This window comes from Girardinichthys multiradiatus, chromosome 15 (genome assembly GCF_021462225.1).
Source record: "Girardinichthys multiradiatus isolate DD_20200921_A chromosome 15, DD_fGirMul_XY1, whole genome shotgun sequence".
Classification (NCBI taxonomy): Eukaryota; Metazoa; Chordata; class Actinopteri; order Cyprinodontiformes; family Goodeidae; genus Girardinichthys; species Girardinichthys multiradiatus.
In genome coordinates, this window is record NC_061808.1 from 18,290,029 (window position 1) to 18,310,555 (window position 20,527).

General features: G+C 40.9%; 2 protein-coding genes across 5 annotated transcripts in view; both read left to right on the plus strand.

Moving 5' to 3' along the window:
* The first annotated feature begins 405 nt into the window (after nt 1-405).
* LOC124881864 (adenosine 5'-monophosphoramidase HINT3-like) lies at nt 406-7,988 on the plus strand. The gene is made up of 5 exons (XM_047387704.1): nt 406-565; nt 2,126-2,243; nt 2,580-2,649; nt 3,802-3,928; nt 6,924-7,988. The coding sequence occupies exons 1-5, from the start codon at nt 464-466 to the stop codon at nt 6,981-6,983; spliced, it is 477 nt and encodes a 158-aa protein (XP_047243660.1). The 5' UTR covers nt 406-463; the 3' UTR covers nt 6,984-7,988.
* Nucleotides 7,989-8,615: 627 nt separating this feature from the next.
* Nucleotides 8,616-20,527, plus strand: part of ppp1r13bb (protein phosphatase 1, regulatory subunit 13Bb) — a 31,539-nt gene continuing 19,627 nt past the window's right edge. Inside the window, exons 1-5 of one of the 4 annotated variants that reach the window (XM_047387702.1) lie at nt 8,616-8,999; nt 9,218-9,355; nt 15,877-16,024; nt 16,676-16,795; nt 17,720-17,790. In XM_047387702.1, coding sequence (XP_047243658.1) covers nt 9,347-9,355; nt 15,877-16,024; nt 16,676-16,795; nt 17,720-17,790 — 348 coding nt within the window. In that variant the 5' untranslated portion in view covers nt 8,616-8,999; nt 9,218-9,346. The remainder of the gene's footprint in view (nt 9,000-9,217; nt 9,356-15,876; nt 16,025-16,675; nt 16,796-17,719; nt 17,791-20,527) is intronic. The other 3 variants (XM_047387701.1, XM_047387699.1, XM_047387703.1) reach the window with 3 other exon arrangements.

Consider the following 20,527-nt stretch of genomic DNA (forward strand, 5'->3'; position numbering starts at 1 on the left):
CTGAACTAAATAACCAAGAACAAGTTCTTTTGTTTTTCTTGTCATGATCTGTTATATTGTAAACACTGATCAGTACATAGTCGCCAGACAATAGTAACCTGTCATTTTACTAGTAGTAGTTTAGCTAAACCGAATATTTACAAGCCTCCTCTTGATAAACTAACATAACTCACAGACCAAAAATAATTTTCCCATCATCGCTTTGGCACCCCCTCTAGCGCAGCGCATACCCACTTTTTGCGCCACTGTTTCAGGAGATTCAAGGTTTTGGCTCATTGAATACGTCAACTAACCTGTACTTCTTATTTTACTCCAACGTGTTTCTAAAGTATTCTTAACCCAACTTGATCTCCACTTACATTTCAGGAAAAAATAACCGAGTACTGTTTCTTCGCAACAATCGACGATCTTGGGTAAATCTTTACGTAATGCGGAACAGAAACACCGACGTTGAAAGTTAACTATGGCAAACAACGAATCAAAGCCGCGCAAAGATCTCGATGAATCGTGTGTTTTCTGCCTTATTGCGCACAATAGAGACGAAGTGACGACTGTTATAAAACAGGTGAGGCGTTTTTTGTTGATTTTAAACGGGAGAGATAATAAACATCTATATGAAAACATTAAAGATCAAAGTGAATTTCTTGGCATGAAAAAGTCTTGAAAGGCCATATTTCATTTATTAACTCACGTTTATTTAATCAGTTCAGTTAGCTTCTAAATGTGTGTGTTTGTTTTAGTTGTTTTTTGGGGCTAATAAGTAGGTATTATGTATGTATGTATTTGTAATTATTTAAAAGTTAAACAAAAGGAGATTTCCTCCTTTCCTGCATCCATTTTGTATTTCTTCTGTTTTTGCCTTATTTTCACACTTACGTGTTTCAGCTCATTAAACAAATTTTAATAGCAAAAATAACGTGAATAAATACAAGGGGCAATTTTCCATTAATGATTTTACTTATTGGGTATGGGGTATTATTCATGAATAATTTATGATTACCCACATTTGTTTTGGAAGTCTGACTTCAATTTCGCCAGGTATACCCAGGCTGGGTCACTTCCAGACATGTTGAATCAAGAAATGACTTCAATAGAACTTGTCTGACTGTATGAAGTAGGATAAAAGATCTCAAAGAGCATTATTTTTTTGCTTTTTGGGATTCCAGTGGACAACAGTGAGACCTGTTATCCTCCAAGAGGTTACAAAAGGACCCAAGGGTCTCTGTTCATGGTTTAACAATAATAGACACTGGGTAAAAAGGGCACCATGGGAGAGATACAAGGGCAAAACCACTGCTGACCAAAAGGAGCACAAAGGCTCTTCTCACATGTACCAAACAAAACCATGTTGATGATCACCAAGACTTTAAGCGAATACTTTCAGGACCGATGTGCCAAAAGTAATTTTTTTGAAAGCCTGGATCCCAATTTATCTGGCTTAGAACTAGAAGCATTTCAGAAGAGGAGAATTGGACATGGTGGTGGGAGTGTGATGGTCTGGGGCTGCCTTGTGACCTTGATGACTTGCAGTATCTGAAGGAACCATGAATTCTGCTCCGTAGTAGAAAATCCAGAAGGAGAATGTCTGGCCATCTGTTTAAGCAGAAACATTTTGGGTTATGAAGCAGGACAATGATCCATCAAGTCCACATCTGAATGGCTTCAAAACATGAGGGTTTTGGAGTGGTCTAGTCATAATCTGGACTTAAGTCCGATTGACCTGCCTTAGCATGATTTTAAATGGGCAGTTCATACTCAAAACCCCTCCAGTATGGCTGAATTAAAACATATCTGCAAAGAAAGTCCTCCACTGTAATTTAAAACACTGACAAGAACAGCTTGATGGCACTCATTGCTGCAAAGGGTAGCACCATCAGTTATTAGGTTTAGGTGGCATTTGCTTTTTCACATAGGGCCAGGCTTGTTAAGCTTTTTCCCTCAATAAAGAAAGTAATCATTCTGTATTTACTCGGGTTGCCTTTGTCTTGTATTAAACTTGTGATGATCTGCACCATTTAAGTGTGACAAGGCAAATTACAGTGCTGGGAAAACCTTTTCACAACGCTGTAAACATGGGTTGAGTCAGCTTTCTTTCATAACATCTGATTACTTCAATCCTCGGCAGGACGAAGAGCTGGTTTGTTTCAGTGATATATATCCCGCTGCTCCTCATCACTACCTGGTTGTTCCTAGAGAGCACATTCTCAGCTGCAGATCATTGAACAGAAGAAACATTGACCTTGGTTAGTTATGTTCTCATTATACTGGTTCTATGAAATTTTTATAGCTGATGCTCACAGCAGCTGAAAAATGTAAATACTCTCAAAATGTCTTGCAAGTAAATTTATCCTTTCTTATGTTAGTAGACTACGGGTAGACTTCTTACCTGTGGATGCTACCACTAAAACGACTACATTCATTCAGCTAGTATTAACTATTCATATTTCAAAATTTAGGTCACTGTGAGACAGGTTGAAACAAGCACAATGTTTAGTTGTAGAAATAAGGCCATCCATTGAGGTGATTCTTCTTTTTCTAATAAAATCTCTGCCAACAATAACAAGTAATGTGTTCAACAGTTGAAAGGATGGCCAAATTTGGGAAAGAGGTGCTCTGTGAGCAGGGGATCACTGATCTGAAGGATGTAAGGTAGGTGGAAAAACACAAAGTGTTTATTTCCCGAAAACAACCCCCCCCCCCCCCCCAAGAGTTTATACATGGGGACAATAAAATGTAACTATAAGATATTCTGAATGTGAAAGAGACTAGATTCACAAATTAAAACAACATAAATGAGACAAAATGCCAAAATATGACAAACACAACATGTAGCACGGTGAGCAGAGGATGGCCATTAAGAGACAGATGGAGCAAAAATCGATAGTGAGATTGTAACAATAGACCAAAATAAGGTAGTAAATGAAAAAATAAAAAACCGACATACAAATAAAAGGATATGAAATGGACAAATGTAAGCAAAAAATGGCCAAAGTGAGGAAATTGATTTAATCTTAAAAATTACTGGAATGTATTGAATTTGATTAAAGTATATTTCAGGTCTGGATAGGTATGAATAAAGAGCATGCCTGTTTCCTTCCTTTGTCCCTTCCTCCCTGATTTAACGTCCAATTTATTTTCCTTCCCTTTTTCCTTCCTTCCTTAATTCCTTCCTTCCTTCTTCCTTTTTGTCCCTCTTTCTTTTCTTCATTCCTTGAGTCCTATCTTTCCCTCTGTTATTTCTTCTTTCCTTCTTTCCTCCTGTTTCTTCCTCAGGCTGCATGGTGGTGCAGTTTGTAGCACTGTTGCCTTGCAGCAAGAAGGTCCTGGGTTCAACTCTTTCTGCATGGAGTTTGCATGTTCTCCTTGTGTATGCGTGGGTTCTCACCGGGTACTCTGGCTTCCTCACACAGTCCAAAAACATGCCTGTTAGGTTAATTGGTTTCTCTAAATTGCCCTTAGGTGTGAATGAGTGTGTGCTTGGTTGTTTGTGTGTTGCCCTGCAATGGACTGGCGACCTGTCCAGGTTCTACCCCGCCTCCCGCCCATAGACTGCTGGAGATAGGCACCAGCTCCCCCGTGACCCACTATGGAAGAAGCGGTAGAAAATAAATGAATGAATTTATGGGTAACAATGTATTTGTATTCTAAAAATGGGTGAAATGGAATAAAAACTCTGAAAAACTGAGTCTGGTAAAGAATGGGAATATGCATAGGATGAAAAATGTGTTAACTTCACTTATGTATCGTGAGACTTTGGTAAAAAGAAACTGAGCTCAGCCCTGGTATGTGTTTGTCTCCCAGGTTAGGGTTCCATCAACCTCCTTTTATCTCAGTAGACCACCTCCACCTCCATGTACTCGCACCGGCCAGCCAAATCTCAAGTTACATGGAGTACAAGTTCACCCCAGGGACCGACTGTTTTATAATTGTGAGTTTGGCAGACACGTTTTCTTCATCACTTTCTTATATCATTATAATGTTGGCTTCAGCTTCGGTGTCTTCGGCTTCATCCGGGACCGGGTCGCGGGGGCAGCAGACTCAGTAGAGACACCCAGACGTCCCTCTCCCCAGACACCTCCTCCAGTTCCTCCAGGGGGAGCCCAAGGCGTTCCAAGGCCAGCCGAGAGACATAGTCCCTCCAGCGTGTCCTGGGCCGTCCCCTGGGCCTCCTCCCGGTGCAACATGCCTGGAACACCTCCCGAGGAAGGCCTCCAGGAGGCATCCGGTATAGATGCCCCAGCCCACCTCAACTGGCTCCTCTCGATGTGGAGGAGCAGCGGCTCTACTCCGAGCCCCTCCCGGATAGCCAAGCTCCTCACCCTATCTCTAAGGGAGTGCCCGGCCACCCTACGGAGGAAGCTCATTTCCGCCGCCTGTATCCGGGATCTCATTCTTTTGGTGATGATCCAAAATTCATGGCAATAGGTGAGGGTAGTAACATAGACTGACCGGTAAATCAAGAGCTTCGCTTTTCGGCTCAGCTCTCTCTTCACCACAACGGACCGGCACAGCGTCCCCATTACTGTGGCAGCCGCATCGATCTGTCTGTCGATCTCCCGCTCCATTCTTCCCTCACTCGTGAACAAGACCCAGAGATACTTGAACTCCTCCACTTGAGGCAGAAACTCCCCTCCAACCTGAAAAGGACAAGCCACCCTTTTCCGGTCGAGAACCATGGCCTTGGACTTAGAGGAGCTGATCTTCACCCCCGCTGCTTCAAACTCGGCTGCGAACCGCCCCAGCATTTGCTGTAGGTCTTGGCTAGAGGGGGCCAGCAGGTCCAGGTCATCTGCAAAAAGAAGAGACGAAATGGTTCTCAAACCAGACCCCTTGGCTGGAGGGGGTCCCCGGCAAAGGCCTTACCATGGAGGATGAGGAGTGTGATCCCCCTGCAGTTGGAACACACCCTCCGGTCACCCTCCTTATGAAGAGGGACCACCAACCCAGTCTGCCATTCCAGAGGCAATGTTGAAGAGCCGTGTCAAACATGACAGCCCCACAACATCCAGAGACTTGAGGTACTCAGGGTGGATCTCATTCACCCCCAAAGCCCTGCCACTATGGAGCTTATTAACCACCTCAATGCTTCAGTCTGAGTGATAAAAGAGTCCAACCTCGGGTCCCCACCCTCTGCTTTCACCAGGGAAGGCATGACGGCAGGATTGAGGAGATCCTCAAAGTACTCCTTCCACCGCCCGATAATGTCCCCAGTCAAGGTCAGCAGCTCCCCACCCCCACTGTAGACAGTGTTGGCGAAGCACTGCTTCCCCCTCCTGAGGCGCCGGACGGTTTGCCAGAATCGCTTCAAGGCCAACTGGTAGTTCTTCTCCATGGCCTCACTGAACTCTTCCCAGGCCTGAGTTTTGCCTCTGCCACAGCTTGGGTCGTGGTACTCTTGGCCTCACAGTACATGTCAGCCACTTTAGTAGTCCCACAAGCCAACGATAGGACTACTTTTTCAGCTTGACAGCATCCCTTACTGCCGGCATCCACCACCGGGTTTGGGGATTGCCACCGCGACAGGCACTGCAGACTTTACGACTACAGCTACAGGCAGCAGCCTCGACAATAGATGGGGAGAACATGGTCCATTTGGACTCTATGTCTCCAACCTCCCCCGGAATCTAGTCAAAGTTCTCCCGGAGGTAGGAGTTGAATACATCCCTGGCCGAGGGCTCCGCCAGACGTTCCCAGCAGACCCTCACTATGCGCTTGGGCCTGCCAAGTTTGTCCGGCTTTCTCCTCTTCCAGGGGATCCAACTCACCACCAGGTGGTGATCAGTGGACAGCTCAGCCCCTCTCTTCACCTGAGTTTCCAAAACATGCGGCCGAAGGTCTGAGGACACGACAACAAAGTCAGTCATCGACCTCCTGCCTGGGGTGTCCTGGTGCCAAATGCACTGATGAACAACCGTATGCTTGAACGACAATCCATGACTAGCACAGAAGTCCAATAACGAAAGACCACTCGGATTCAGATCGGGGAGGCAATTCTTCCCGATCATGCCTCTCCAGGTGTCACTGTCGTTTCCCACGTGGGCGTTGAAGTCCCCCAGCAGAATAATGGAGTCCCCGGGAGGGGCACTATGCAGCACCCCCAACAGGGACGCCAAGAAGGCCGGATACTCCGCTCCGCTCGGCCTGTAGGCTGATACGACAGTCAGAGACCTGTCATCAGCCTGAAGGCACAGGGATGCGACCCTCTCATCCACTGGGGTAAACCCCAACACGAGACGGTTGAGATGGGGGGCAACAAGCAAACTCTCCCCAGCCCGCCGCCGCTTCCTGCGGGCCACTCCAGAGTAGATGAGAGTCCAACCCCTCTTCAGGAGATGGGTTCCAGAACCCACGCTGTGTGTGGAGGTGAGCCTGACTATTTCTAGTCAATATCTCTCGACCTCCCGCACAAGCTCAGGCTCCTTCCCCCCAGCGAGGTGGCATTCCACGTCCCTAGAGCCAGCCTAAGCATCCGGAGATTGGACCGCCAAGGCCTCCACTTTAGTCCACTGACCAATCCTATTTGCACCGGTCCCTCATGGTTCCCCCTGCAGGTGGTGGGCCCACTGGGGGATGGCCTCACATCTCTAGTTCTGGCTTGGCCTGGCTGGGACCCATGAGGAGCAACCCGGCCACCAGGCGCTTTCCGACGAGTACCGACTCCAGGCCTGGCTCCAGGGTGAAGGTGTCTTGAACCGCTCTTTGTCTGATCTGTCACCTAGAGCCTGTTTGCCATGGGAGACCCTACCAGGGGCATTTAAGCCCCAGACAACATAGCCTCTAGGATCATTCGAGCACTCAAACCCCTCCACCACGTTAAGGTAGCAGTTCAAGGAGGGGTCATTATAATCTTTTCATTTCTCAGACTTTAGATATAACATGAAACAAATACAGTGATGTCTGTTCTTTCTCTACTCTCTTTCCAGGAAGAGTCTCTGAGGAAGCGCTTAGGGAAAGTGTCCTCACCAGCCATTAAGAAATTTTGACAATTTTTGGAATATTTGTGAGTTTTCAGATCCAACACTGACCCTAAAGGGACTAAAGCAGAGCAACAAACGACCTGTTCATCAAGAGGAGCTCATCAACTTCTAAGTGTCCTGCACCCGTGCCAAAAACCACAGTTTGGAAAGAAACTTGTTGAAAACATTAGCATTCCAGCATGCTAAGTTTGTGGACATGCGCTGGATGTACTGTATGAGTGTTTTGTTGTTTGCAGTTGTGTACACTCCTGTTTAGTACATTTATCATTATTTAAAAGAAAAGTGAATGAAATTATATCTGTATTTTGAGTAAAATTTGGATATGAAGGAGACAGGAGGGTAAACCCAACAAAGCCAAACTGCTGCCTATAAGTTATCAGTTTCAGATTGAATTGTTTATTCAAACCTGTTTAAAATGATTTGTTGTATTCTGTTGTAATTTATAAAAAAAAAAAAAAAAAACTGCCCGATAATTAATATTTAAGTGTTAAGCACCAAAAGAGGGGTTGTTACTTGTTAAATCATGGAAAAAATGTCTGGGTATAAAAAAAACAACTTAATTTAGGAAGTGCACATCTTTTTAAAGGTGATTTTGATCAGTGGAAATAAACCACAACACCAACATTTCCATCACCACAAACAGCTCAGAGTAAAAACATTCCCAATGTGTCGCCATGAAAGCTTGTTCTAGACCTTATGTTCAATTCATAAATGTTCAGAAAACTAATAAAGGATTGTTTTATAGGATAGAAGTTAACCTTTTTTACACCTTGGAGTAATTTTTGTTCACGTCATTTGGAGTCAACTATCGTTCAAGGTGCAGTCAAATCAGACTAATCAGCTTGATGTATTTTTCATTTTATCAGTGTGCTGTGGATAGCTTGCATGTATGCAAACAATCCGATGTACAGTGGACATAAAACGTTTACGCACCTCTGTGAAAACTGCCAGGTTTTTTGTGACGTAAAACAATATTTGCCCAAGATAAATGGTTTCAGCACTTTTTTCCAATTTTTTTATGACAAATGCTTCAATAACCTGGTTGTGTATAATAAGTGTGCCAAGACAGTTATCTGTAATTGGACAAAAAAAGAAACAGCCGTGACATTACAGAAACTAGATGTTCTTTGATAAAAAGGCAAGAAGGAGGCTGCAAGAATTTCTACAATGATTCTCCATACAGGACCATCAAACAGGGCTGAAAGACATAATTTTCTTCTAAAGAAAACATCCAGAACTGGCTAATGTCTGCATTAGCGGGACTAAGACCTTAAACACAGCTTCAACAGAATGATTTTAATCAAAGCATATTCATGTGTGTAGGTGGCCCAGTGAAAACCCAGACCACAAACCAGTTAAGAATCAATAACAAGACTTGAGAACTGATGTTCACCAACACTCTTCATCCTATTTAACTTAGCATTAATTATTTTGCAAAGGAAAATGTGGCATAAAAATAAAGTTGGTGCCTTCTTGGATTTAAATACGATATGTTTTTTTTCAGGTGGGATATTTTATACTTAATATTATTATATAATATTACTGTTCAGTATTACTATATTACTGTACAGTCAGGAGGACATACCAGCAGTTCTTTCAATAAAATGCTGTCATTGCTGGTGCTGACGTTACATTCCTAACATACGTTAACGTTGAAGCGTCGCTGCTGTGGTGAAACCCCGCCCCTCCCGCCGTCAACAACTGGATTCCTGCTAATTGTATTTTCGACAACTAGCATCGCTAGCCTGCTAACGATGATTGCGTTTGTAAATAAATAACGTATCCTCGATGGACTTGTATTCGTTTCTTTTCATCTGAGACGGGCTCCATTTACGGCCCGTGTCGTCTGCGCAAGCGACTGGACCAGCGGCCGCAAGGCGTACCGTCCTTTAGCCTTCTCCGAAACAAGATTAGCGGCTATCGCTAGCTGGCTCGCTGACAGCTGCCTCGGTTAGCTACGTGCCTTTAACGGCACCGTAGCAAAGATTTATTTCATAAAACAATGAGTCGTCTCTGACATTGGTGAGTCAGCGTAATGATTTAATTTGTTTTATTGTTCACGTTATTTTTCAAGGGAACAGTGCTAATCATCGGCTTGTTTGTAGCCGTAGCTACAGAGCCACGCCTGGACCATTTAAATCACTGCGCCGCAAGGCACTAGGAACTTATTTCGGCTCCTGCTGTCTTACAGTGTTTGTGTCCAGAATATTTAAGGCATTTCAACTGTTTTTGATTCACAGAGAGTGCTGAGGCCCTGTTGGTTGTCACTTTGGAGTTATCCGAACTCATTTCTCGGTTGACTCTGCATTGGTGCCATTGAAGATCCGCTTGTGCGTACACGGTGGTTGGGTTTTACCAGGGCTGCCAGTATGATGCCGGTGAGTACATACTGAACATGGATGACTGCCTGGATTAATGTTGATTTGGGTGCTTAATTATACAAAAATTTAATATGCTTTCATTAGATCGATCTGCACAATTTCTAAAAGACTTGTGTGAAAACAAATCATTTTGAAAGATTATTGAATGACCGTTCAAATCGTACCAACACTAAGAAAGTTGAAAAAATATGTTGTAACCTAAATCAGTATGTTCATCACATAACTTGGCACATTATCAATTTTCTTTCTAAATATCGCAATTAAACGTAAAAATATATATATATATCGATTCAGAGCATTAGGAAATCAATTTAATTTTTTATAGTTTTATTTTTCTGAATTCTATGTTTTAGTAGATTTGCAAGTAGGTTTATTTCAGGGGAATTAAAGGAAATAATGATTTTGGGGGAGGAAAAGACTTACAAAGGATGTCGTGGGTTTCATAGGGCAATAATTAATGTTTTTTCAGCAGTTAGGACTGACTTGGTAATTGGTCAATTATATAATTGAATTGGAATTGTAAGATTCCTTATTTTAGCCAAAAGGTTACTGTGAAATATTCTATTTTTACTATTAAAAAGAGCCACAGAAAACAGTCTGCCATGAAATGCAAAGGATTCTGCTAGTTTCATTTTTCATAGTAAAATGTATTATTTTCTTAAATTAAGATCATTTCTATTTCAAATTAATTGAAAAAACATTTTTAAAATAAACCAAAAACTTTTTTAGAATATGACAGAATATCATAGTTCTTGTTTTAAACAAAGAAGTTGGTTAATGTAGAATATGTTTTCACTGTAAAAAAACAGAAGAAAATTGACAGACGGCATTCTGCCATTACAAAAAAGTAAGCATTGTAGAAAACTGTGCTATTTGTTAGTCCAGAAGTGGGCTTATTAAAATGGAAAGCTTAGCATCTTATAATTTTATTTAAAATGTTTGTTGTTGAATATTATTCAGGTAACAATCTACATTGCAATTTCTATGATGTCTTTTTATTGCTATATTCCATATTAATGTAAACCAACATTCAGTTTATAGTACATTTTTCCAAAGAAAAACCTCTTATGTCAGCTCTGTTGATATTGGCTACATACCCACTACTGTTTATTAAAAAATTATTCTAAACAAGAAAGGCACTGATGTACCTACAGGAATGTTTGTTCATGCTTCTTTCATATTTCTGTGCAGTGTTTACCTCATTGTGTTGTTCTGTTTAGAATATAATATCTGAATGACAACTCTGTAGTACTAAGACTTTGTTGGGGCCTTTTTAGTTGGCTGTAGTACTGAAAACACAGTGACGAATTGGGTGGAAAATAATCACACTCCTTTTGGGCAACATAAAAGCAAATGTAGCATAAATTTACCGCAGGGAGGTGTCATGATTAGAAGGAGGCGATTTGTACTTGCTGTGCCATCTAAAAGCTGCAGAGAACAACCTCAGTGAGGCTCCTAGAGCTTCAGGTGTGCAGAGTTACTATACGTTTGCTCCAGTGGTGACCTCCATCGGGTCCGACTGCAGCCACAGTGTCGGCGAACAGTCGCATCCTTTCCAACCGGATGTCGGAGTCAAAAGGTTAGTCGTGCAGAGAGGAACTCCGTTCTCTCGTGTGACTCGGCCAGCCAATGAGACCTGGGTAGATCTAGGTCTGAGTGGATTGTCAAGAGGCATTAATCTCGTACAGTTGAACTGGGCAGAGCGTGACTTTACTGGAAAAAGTAAACATTGTGGGTTTTTTTCTCACTCCAAATGTTTATAGATTTGCTGGTTCGACAGTAACACCAGCAGAGCCTCATGGTGGCGTTTAAAAGTGCTTGTCATAAAAAATAAAACATTCAGAGTTGAATGTGGAGGTTATTACTCTTTATCCTTTTTACCAAACCCATTATGAGTAGATGGAAAGAGTCGGGTATTGATTTATTTAACAGCTCACACTTGTTTGAGGCAGCTGTTTCTATTTTATCGCTTGAATAATATACATTACTTATGCTTTTTGAATGTCGTCCTAATGAACATCAGTCAGCATTCGACTCAGAAATGGCCCCTTTATAAGGTGCAGAAAAGACGTTGTTGGACTTTGACACCTTTTCCTTTTTAAGTCGCGGCATTTCTTCTATTCTTTTTGAAGAACTTTACAACTATGTTTTATAATCTAAATGTGAAATATTAAGACTTGCTACAGATTATTAAGCACACCTGCTTAAATGTTCCAGAACAATCTCCTAAATAGCCAAAGTAAGTCTTAAATCAGCTTATTCAGAGAGGAAAGGCCTTGTTGCAATGTCAAACCAAAAGAAACATTTCCTAATCACGTTTGTGTTGCCTGTATTTCAATTTTGAATTCATATTGAGACTCCTTTTCAGTATTATATTTTGTGTTTTAACACAGAATAGTGTGTCATTGTCCAGTGTCAATTAAAAATCCAAGCATCTAGTTATAGATTCGCTTTCCTATGACAACAGCCTGTTAAAACTGTCTCTTTGATTTCATTTTAATCATTTTAACCTCATTGTGCTTTAAATTATTTTAGTTATTGGGATTGTTTCTCTTTTTCGGGGTTTATTAAGGTTATGTTTCCCTCTGCTCCATTCTGGGCATAAATTGTTATACTATAAATCGTATGAAAAATATGTAATTCTTTTTATTGTTAGAAAGGCTGCTGTAAGAAAATGTAGTTATGAGATTTACTAATACTTAGTGGTGTAACGGTACATAAAACTCACAAGAATGAGTCGGGATGAGGTTTTAATGATACTTTAAATAAAACTTTAAAGATCGCATTTTTCAGTGTTGTCTGTCCTGTCGATATTGTCCCCACAGGTGCTGCTGTTTTAGGCACGTTGCTGTGGCGGTTTTGAAGATGTCTTTGCATTGTGCTAGTGTTTGCCGCAGTGTACGCTAATGTTTCTTTGCAGTGTCTGTCATTCTGTCGCCATTTATTGTTTCTACTGGAAACCCAAAATGCTGCCAAACAAATGTTTAAGAGTAGTTGGGGGCATCTTCTATAACAGCTTCATCAGGAGAAGCCATGCCGACCACAACTGGCTACTGCTCGCGAGATAGCAGGCGCCTCGACGAGAAATACCGTGACGTTTTAATATCGCGAGATCTCATACGACAAGATCTCGTTACACCCCTACTTATACTTGTTTTTGGTTTGATTGGGGGTTCTTATCTGTCATGGCTGACAGGTGAACAGCCTTATAATGAGGATTTAGAATCGTGACGAGGGTGGAAACGGGTGCAAAACAAAATCCTCAGAAAGTGTCATGGAATAATGCTTGAGGTTTTATGATTTTTCAGATTATTTATTTCCGTAAATCACAAAAATTTTAAATTACCAAACAAAGTAAACTGATTCAGTAGTTGCATACCTGGTACAACACCATACTATGACTTACCAAAAGGCTGAATTGACCCAGGGCCTTTTACCTTAGCGCGTTTATCCTGACCATATTTGATATTTGTGCTCTCTTGAAACCCATTAAACATCGGCCTAAATCACAACTAAATGAATCACAATTAAAGCTTTTCAGTAATAGTTATATCTGCAGCTAACAAACTGTTGTGGACAAATTGTTTAGATTACAATTCTCACAAGGTTTTTAGTTATTCATGAGGGTTTGAGGGTGTTTCTTTCTTGCTCTTAGGTTGTAAAACACTGCTTTCACGTTCAGCCGTGAAAAACCGACCTCGTCCCATTTTTGCATGACGCCACAGCTGCCGTTAAAGTAGCAGGCAGCACCACATCCCAGCCACGCTTTTCTGTCAGAAACTCTTCTTATCCTCCTCTGCCCTCTCTCCCTCTCTTGTCCGTTCTCTCTTTCTCTTACTGTTAGTTATACACTTGCTCACTCTCCCTCGTCCATCCATCCCCCCCACCGAACTGCACATCCAGCTCCTGTTTTTTTTTTCTTTCCTCCCGTCTCCTCTGCACCACTGTTGTAATGCACGCACCGCTGTCGGCTTTAGAGCTCTGCTCGCGATGGCATAATGATTAAGTCTCATGACTGCAAAAGCAGCAGCGCAATGATGAAGAGGTTTGTGAATATAATGCTGCGTGGCCTTGTTAGCCTCTCCAAGGAGAGCCCCATTTGGGCAAAGGAACATCATCAGCCGCTGCCAAAAAAGAAGATCAAGAGGAAACGGAGGGCGGTGAAGAGAAACAAGAGTATGGGCAGACGCAACTTAGTGAGGGCGGTTGGTATTTCTCCTGTGGTCCTTCACCAGGATCATTTGAGTTCCTGCTTTCTGAGCTGCTGTTATCTTTATGCAGGTTTTTGATTCTGTTTTTCTGTCGTGTGATTAAGTTAATTCTTATGTGAGGATGAATGAAGTTTAAATTTATGTCTTGATTTTCTGATTCGTTTGAGTAATTGTAGGATGGTTTTGAGGCAGAAGATTAGAATGATGTGTTGAATTGTAATTAGAATATTATTACTCTAAAATAAACAGTTTTAAAAGAAAACAAGGAGGGATGCATACCATTCCCTCTCAAATCTAGTGGATCAATTATACCTGAACCAATTTGTTTGTTGTTGGTCATATTGGTTGTTCTCAAAGTTTTCTCCATGAGTAGATGCATAGCTTCATTGTTTTTGTCAGTATTGGTGTTTTTCCCAATGTTTTCATCATCCTATTATTATTTTGCCAATATGGTGTCACCACCCGTGACTTATCTGCCAAGGTTCACGTTAATCCAGTTGGAAACATCATCAAAAATAGGTGGTTTTCTGTCGGATTTGTAAAGGAAAGCAAAGATAAAATATTTGCCTCTGAACCTTTGGGCTCCTGGTCATATTAGTGAGGATTCAAAGAACAAGTGATCACACGGGTATAGTTGGGCTGCTGCTGAAAATGTCAATGAATCAGATGCTGCATCACTGATATTCTGAGTCAGTTTGTCTGAGAAAACCTTCAGGAGTTAGTGTTTAAATGTAGCTCAGTGACTGGAATTTAAATTATATATGACAGAGCACCTGAGCTGTAAATGGACTCCGCAGCTGTTTTCACAAATGTGAATCTGAAAAGCTGAAAAGCTTTATTTAAAGCACAATCATTGAGTTTGTACCTGTAGCCAAAAACCAGACATGCTGCAGCAGCAGTGAGAAAACATGCTATTGTGCCTAAAGATCAGTCATGTTTATAGGCATGTTGGGTGGATAAACCATTTTTTCAGTCCACTAAATATCACGATTATAGACTTTTTTAAATTATACTTAAATTAAGGTGACCAAAATATATTAATATTTTGCTAACGTCACACCTCCAAATAGGAGACGGCACGCCAACAATATATGATCACAATTTTGTTTCTTGTAGTAAATTCACAAGAAAGATTTTAATGATTTATACACAGCCACTGACTGTATTTTGTCTCAAAAGGTCTTTTAACCAGAAATTTAAAAAGCGATCCCACTCAGGTAAATTGCTATATAAAAGGTAGTTTATGAGGCTAGTGGAAAAAAGATTAAACTCAATCTGGGTCCAATGGACATATCGTGCCTCTAGATGCGATCATCAACTCAAACTGCCTCACCGATAAGTTTCTCCCAACATGCAGACACATTTCTCCCCTTTTTATGGTTTTTATGGGATGATATATTCTGCAGATTCATTGACTTCACTAATTTATAAAAACTATATGTTTAAGTCAGCTACAATTTTAAAAGTGAATGTTAGCTGCTCTTGTCGGTTGGTTATGAACAGATTATCTGAGGTTTGCTGATGACCCTCTGTTGCTCAGCAGGCCTCTGTTTTGTCAAAATGCACATTTGCGGTTTTTTTTTTTTATCCGTTTTTTTCCCTGACCTTCACTGCTTGTCTAAAATATGAATGTTTTGTTCAAAATATTCTGTTGTGATCATTTTCCCAGAAAATTTTAATATTTTTTTACTGGACCCAAGCAGTTGTTTACATGGAAGCGTCTTCCATAAAGGGGAGACGAGTTACATATTTGAATAACACCAAAAAAAAGCCAACATTGCATGTAGGGGTGCACCGATTGATCAGCTGGCTGATTGATTGGCCCTGATTTACTTAATTTTTCGGAGATCGGTTATTGGCCGATTCTTACATGCGAAACCGATCTTATCTACTTGTAGATACGAGTTGTAGTTCCAATAAATAAATGCAGCGTAGCTATATTCTAAATGTTCCTGCTTTTTATGAACGTTTGTAGTAAATGACCTTTACACGTGCAGGCAGAAACATTATTGTGCTTGACCTTCCAGCCTAAACTGCATATTCAATATCGGACCCTAATCTATGTAAACAGAAAAGTGGCAGGCACAGGCCTGTGTATATCAGGAGCTCAAGCTATCAGTCACGGATGGTGTGCAGCATAATGTAGCGTCAGCACAGTGGGCTTTGTAAGTCACTGGAGTGGGTAAAGCTCCAGCCTTCAACCACACTGTCACACAATACTGGGTTCTGGTATGGATTTAGGTTTCCTACAGTTTTGTTCCCTAGGTTGTTTATTCCTCACTCAGACTTTGCCTGTGTGTCTTTCAGGTGATACTGACGGTGTACCTCAGTGACGGGGAACAGATCACAGCCGAGGTCCCCATCACACCCGAGACGACGTGTCGCGATGTCGTAGAGTTCTGCAAAGAGCCTGGCGAGAGCGGCTGCCACCTGGCTGAGGTCTGGAGAGGCAACGGTGAGATGTGCCATGAGCTCCCTGGTCTTTTAAGTAGTGCATAAAAATGATGTAATCTGAAGCCCATTATTGCCGAGGCTGATGCTTTCCTTTCATGCACAGTAATTTCATTTTGCTGTCTTTTTTTAATTCTAGAAACATGCTCCATATTACTAAGGTGTTAGGATGAGTTAAGCATGAGTTACCTTAGTACCTCATTACGAGAAGTCAGGACATGAAAAGAGGAAGACATTATTAGCTAGTAAGGTAAATGGCTTCAAGTTTACATTTTAGAGAAGGGTTACAGTTCACAGGATTGTCACAACAGGTTCCCCTTGATCCAGGTAATTTACACCCTTCATACCATACTGTCGCACATGGTCCAATCAGCAGTTTTTGATCAGAGGCCCTTCTTTTCTTCTACATCCAAACAAAGTTATGCAATCATGTTTGCTTGGCATTTAATAATCCAGCTCTCCCCTCCTCTAAAATCTTTCTGAGTTTCACTCTTTTATTCCACTCTTTTCACTGGACTGTAATGACATCCAAAATGCTTTAAGCTGTGGAAGACAACACTGATCTCATTCTACAGCCTTGCTGTAGCAGGCAGGCCGATTTAAATCCCAGCTAATCAACGTGTTCCTGCTTCCAAACTTTTTTCCTGCTTTACAGAACGGGCGATCCCATTTGAGCACATGATGTACGAACATCTGCAGAAGTGGGGGCCTCGAAAACAAGAAGTCAAGTTCTTCCTCCGCCATGAAGAGTCTCCTACTGAGAGCAGTGATCAAGGTGTGTACTGCTTTGCTCTGTGTTGTCTCTATAAAGACCAAATGGGGCTTTGTTTATAAGTAAGGAAAAATCCTTGACTATAACGTTGCTCTTTATGATGGACATTGCTGTCATCCTGAGTTTAGTGGAATCTTCTGGGTCTGTTTGACACATTTTCTGTTTTCTGTCATTGCACTTCAAAGCATGAATGCTGATTAACATCAAAACATTTAAGCCAGTTTCTAACGTCGACTTTCGAACATCAACGTTAAACAATAAGACAGCTTATATGGGGCAGGTTTTTTTGGAGTATTTACTTTTTTAAGCACATAATTAAATAAATGCTTGCGTAGTTGTTTAAAATGCGTGCTCAGTGTGTGTTAAAAGCATTTATGATAAGGTGTGTTTTTGTGTGTTGTCACTCAGCTTTACCATCAGCTTCACCACAGACAATTCTTTAAGGAATTCAGATTTAAACAATTTAATTGTGTATCTAATAAAGTAACACATTTAGTATAAATGCATTTGTTATATATTCAGTGTATTTTTGTTTTTAATATTAGATATAAAATTATTTATTTAGCTAAGTATTTTTTGGATTAGAGTTTTGACAAAAATACCTACTGATGTTCTTGTGAACAGTTGACAAAAACATGGAATTGCTACAGGAAAAATACAACGGATGAAAAAATAAAGGAATTTTTTCCACCTATTTGTCTTAATATAAATTTGTATGTGATGTTAAAACATCCATTTACAGTTTTTTCCACTGAGCTTTAACAGTGCCGTTTCCATAGTTTCCAAGTTATTCTGTCAGTTTGTTCCACTCATTGTTTATTATCTTACAGCCGCTGTTGTCTGTGCACCAGCATGTGCATTGGTCGTGTTTTTGTATGTTTGGATCTGTTGGTTCGTGATGGTGGCCGCTTCCTATTTGTTTCGCAGGAAGTCAGCAGTCTCAGGATCAAACCGGTCACAGAAGTGGCAGCACTGGAGAGAAGCACAACGAGAATGGGGTGAGAAGTATTTCATTTTTAGCAAGCTGTTCTGTGTTTAAGTGCATTTGGCTCATAAACATTCCTAAATTTCCAGAGTGGTTTTGATAGCACCTGATTTACGTTCTGTCTCGCAAGTAAAAACAAGAATAATGGATATATGATCCTGCTGTAATGCCCTCAGACGGCTCTTCTGCTTTAGGACGTATCCACTTGGAGATGCGACTGACTCAATAAGAGCTCCCTCTGGCACGACATCCTTTTTCTGTCTGACCGTCTGTCCCAGATTTTGCATCTAAGTGTTGCGGTCAAGGAAATGTAACTAATTGAGCCTTTAGGGTTAGGACAAGAAGCCAGTGCAGCTAGTGAGATGAGAGGAATACTGTTTTGTAGGTTTTTTCTACAAAAAAAAGAAACTGCTAGTTTGAGACAGGAGCAGCCAGAAGCAATACCCTTTTTACTATTATTTGTTTGGGACGAGGAAATATCATCATTATAAATGAAAAGTATTTGGATACCATATCATTTTCCTTTTGCATATTTTGTCGTCATTTTAGAGATGTTTGTGATGCTCTTAACAGTAAAACAATGATTAGGCCTTTGGTTATCCAGTGTTTTCAATAGAGCTGCACAATAAATCAAAATGCAGCATCAATGTGCAAAATCGCAGTCGCAATGGACTGCTTTGATGCAATATTTTGCAGAGGAATTGGGATGCAAATAAATACAGGTGAAACCAGACATTTACATTCACTATAAATAGACATAACCTTTCATAAAACAAACCATTGATTCCTAAGGATGAAATTAACTCAAGAGCTGCATGGATGGCTTTCTGGAAGCTCTCCCAACTGTCAGAGCTCATCTGTGTCAGAGTTTCTCCCCTGTGTCAGATTCATAGGACTTTACCACACAACCTTCTGGAGGATACAATTGTCCCAAATAGGACGATTTTCTTTGGCTTTCTTCAGCATTTCCACAGGCTGTTGCTCTGCGGAGTGCGTCTGTCTGCCAAGCAGAACCAGTCGTCCACCGAGGGAGGCTGCTGCTTAGAACAAAGGAATAATTACATTTTTATTTCTTTAAAAGTCTTCAAAAAACCTGACACAGTTATCTATATTGACTATTCAACTGAAAAGCACAAAAATAAACATTTTGAGACATTAAAGGCTGTTAAATCAGTTAATTCTACAGGTTGTGTTATAAATTCTTGGTTTTATTCGGGTATTTAACAAAGGCCTTGACTTCAGTTCTGTTAAGAAGGTAATCATGAGATGGCGTGCAATTGTCAAGACACCATAAATCTTGGTGTCGATTAGCTATGACAACAGGGTGCAGGATAACTTTACGCCACTGGAAATCTCCCACTCAGTCCACTTTTAAGGAGTGGATACAAGTTTTAAGTTCAATGGCGGGTTACCTACAGAGTGGCTGGGAGGGAAGACTTATTCAATGAGGTGTGGGGTCCATTTCTAGCTCAATTGCAGGACATGTGAGGATGGCACTTTCTACCTATATTTTATAGATACAGGTACAGGACTGATATAGTATGTAGACTTTCTGGGGTGTTTTGTTTTTTTTTGTGATTTATGTTTTGTGTTGTAGATCTGGCTTGTTTTTTTTTTTTTTGCATTTGCTTTCCTTTTTGTTTCGCCTTGTTTTTGTTTGTTTAAAAATTAAAATAAAAAGAACATTGCAACAAAAAAAAGAAGGTAATCATGAGTATCTGGAGTTTTTAATTCTCAAGCTTAATCCGTAATGGTTTTGTCAAGCATACAGCTTTAATTTGTTGAATATTTACAAGTTGATGCAGTTTGTTTTGCTAGCACAATCTAAGGGTTTGCATGTGTGTGTTTCTGCTTCTCCCTCGGATGAATTGTCATTGATGCAGCTTTGCCTGAGTGAATCTGAGCGTAGCTTCCTTGGCATCCTCCCCTCTTTCTCTTCTAGACATCCTTTCATGCGAATGCTTTGACAAATGCCACGTCGGGACAGACTGCCTGAGTTGGGCTGGCGACACTGCGGAGACGTTGGGGCATGTCTCAGCTTAATGTTGCTGTCTTCCTGCACGATATTTCAGAGAAATGGAAATGTAGAAATTAAAATCGCACTGGAAAAGAAGCAGTTTTTTATTCTTAGGAGATGAGTCGCATTAATCTCTATCAATTAAGTTGAAGTTTAGTACACTAGATACCCATTTAGCTAGTTTAGCTGAATTGATAAATGCAGTAATCCTCTTGCTTATCTCTTTAGCAGACAGTACGCTCTTTCTGACCTATTATTCCACAGTAAAAGGCGCCACCATCAGATGTCTGGCACCATCTGCTTTCTCTGTAAGCAAAGTCTGGGAGAGTCTCAAGCACGTCAGTAAGGCAGTTTGAAGAAGCATGGAGTTCACTCATAATGCTCTTTTGCTCAAAGGTTGCCTGGATGGGTGCCTGATGTTTAGATGTTTGGTTTGGAGGAAAAAACAGCTGAAGGCTTAATAGAAGTCTCCTTTGTTCTGAAAGCTACAAAGTATCATGTTGGCACCATGTTCTGTGGGTAAAGAGGAGAGAAACGTCATTAATATTTCAGCAGGTTCTCCAGATAGTTGTGCATGGAGGCTGTCACCTAAAGGTCTGCTGGTGGTGGATTGTATTTACATTGCAAACTCTACGAGTTGTTTAGGGCCATTTGAATTTCTTTTAAATATTTGTCTTTCAGGATTTAGTTGTTTTATTATTATTTCTCTGTATTTTTTTTTTTTAAACCGGCT

Coding starts and splice junctions, on each gene's coding strand:
- LOC124881864 (XM_047387704.1), top strand. CDS start 464: ATGGCAAACAACGAATCAAAGCCGCGCAAAGATCTCGATGAATCGTGT. Junction 2,650..3,801: donor ACTGATCTGAAGGATGTAAG/GTAGGTGGAAAA, acceptor TTTGTCTCCCAG/GTTAGGGTTCCATCAACCTC. Junction 3,929..6,923: donor GGACCGACTGTTTTATAATT/GTGAGTTTGGCA, acceptor CTCTCTTTCCAG/GAAGAGTCTCTGAGGAAGCG.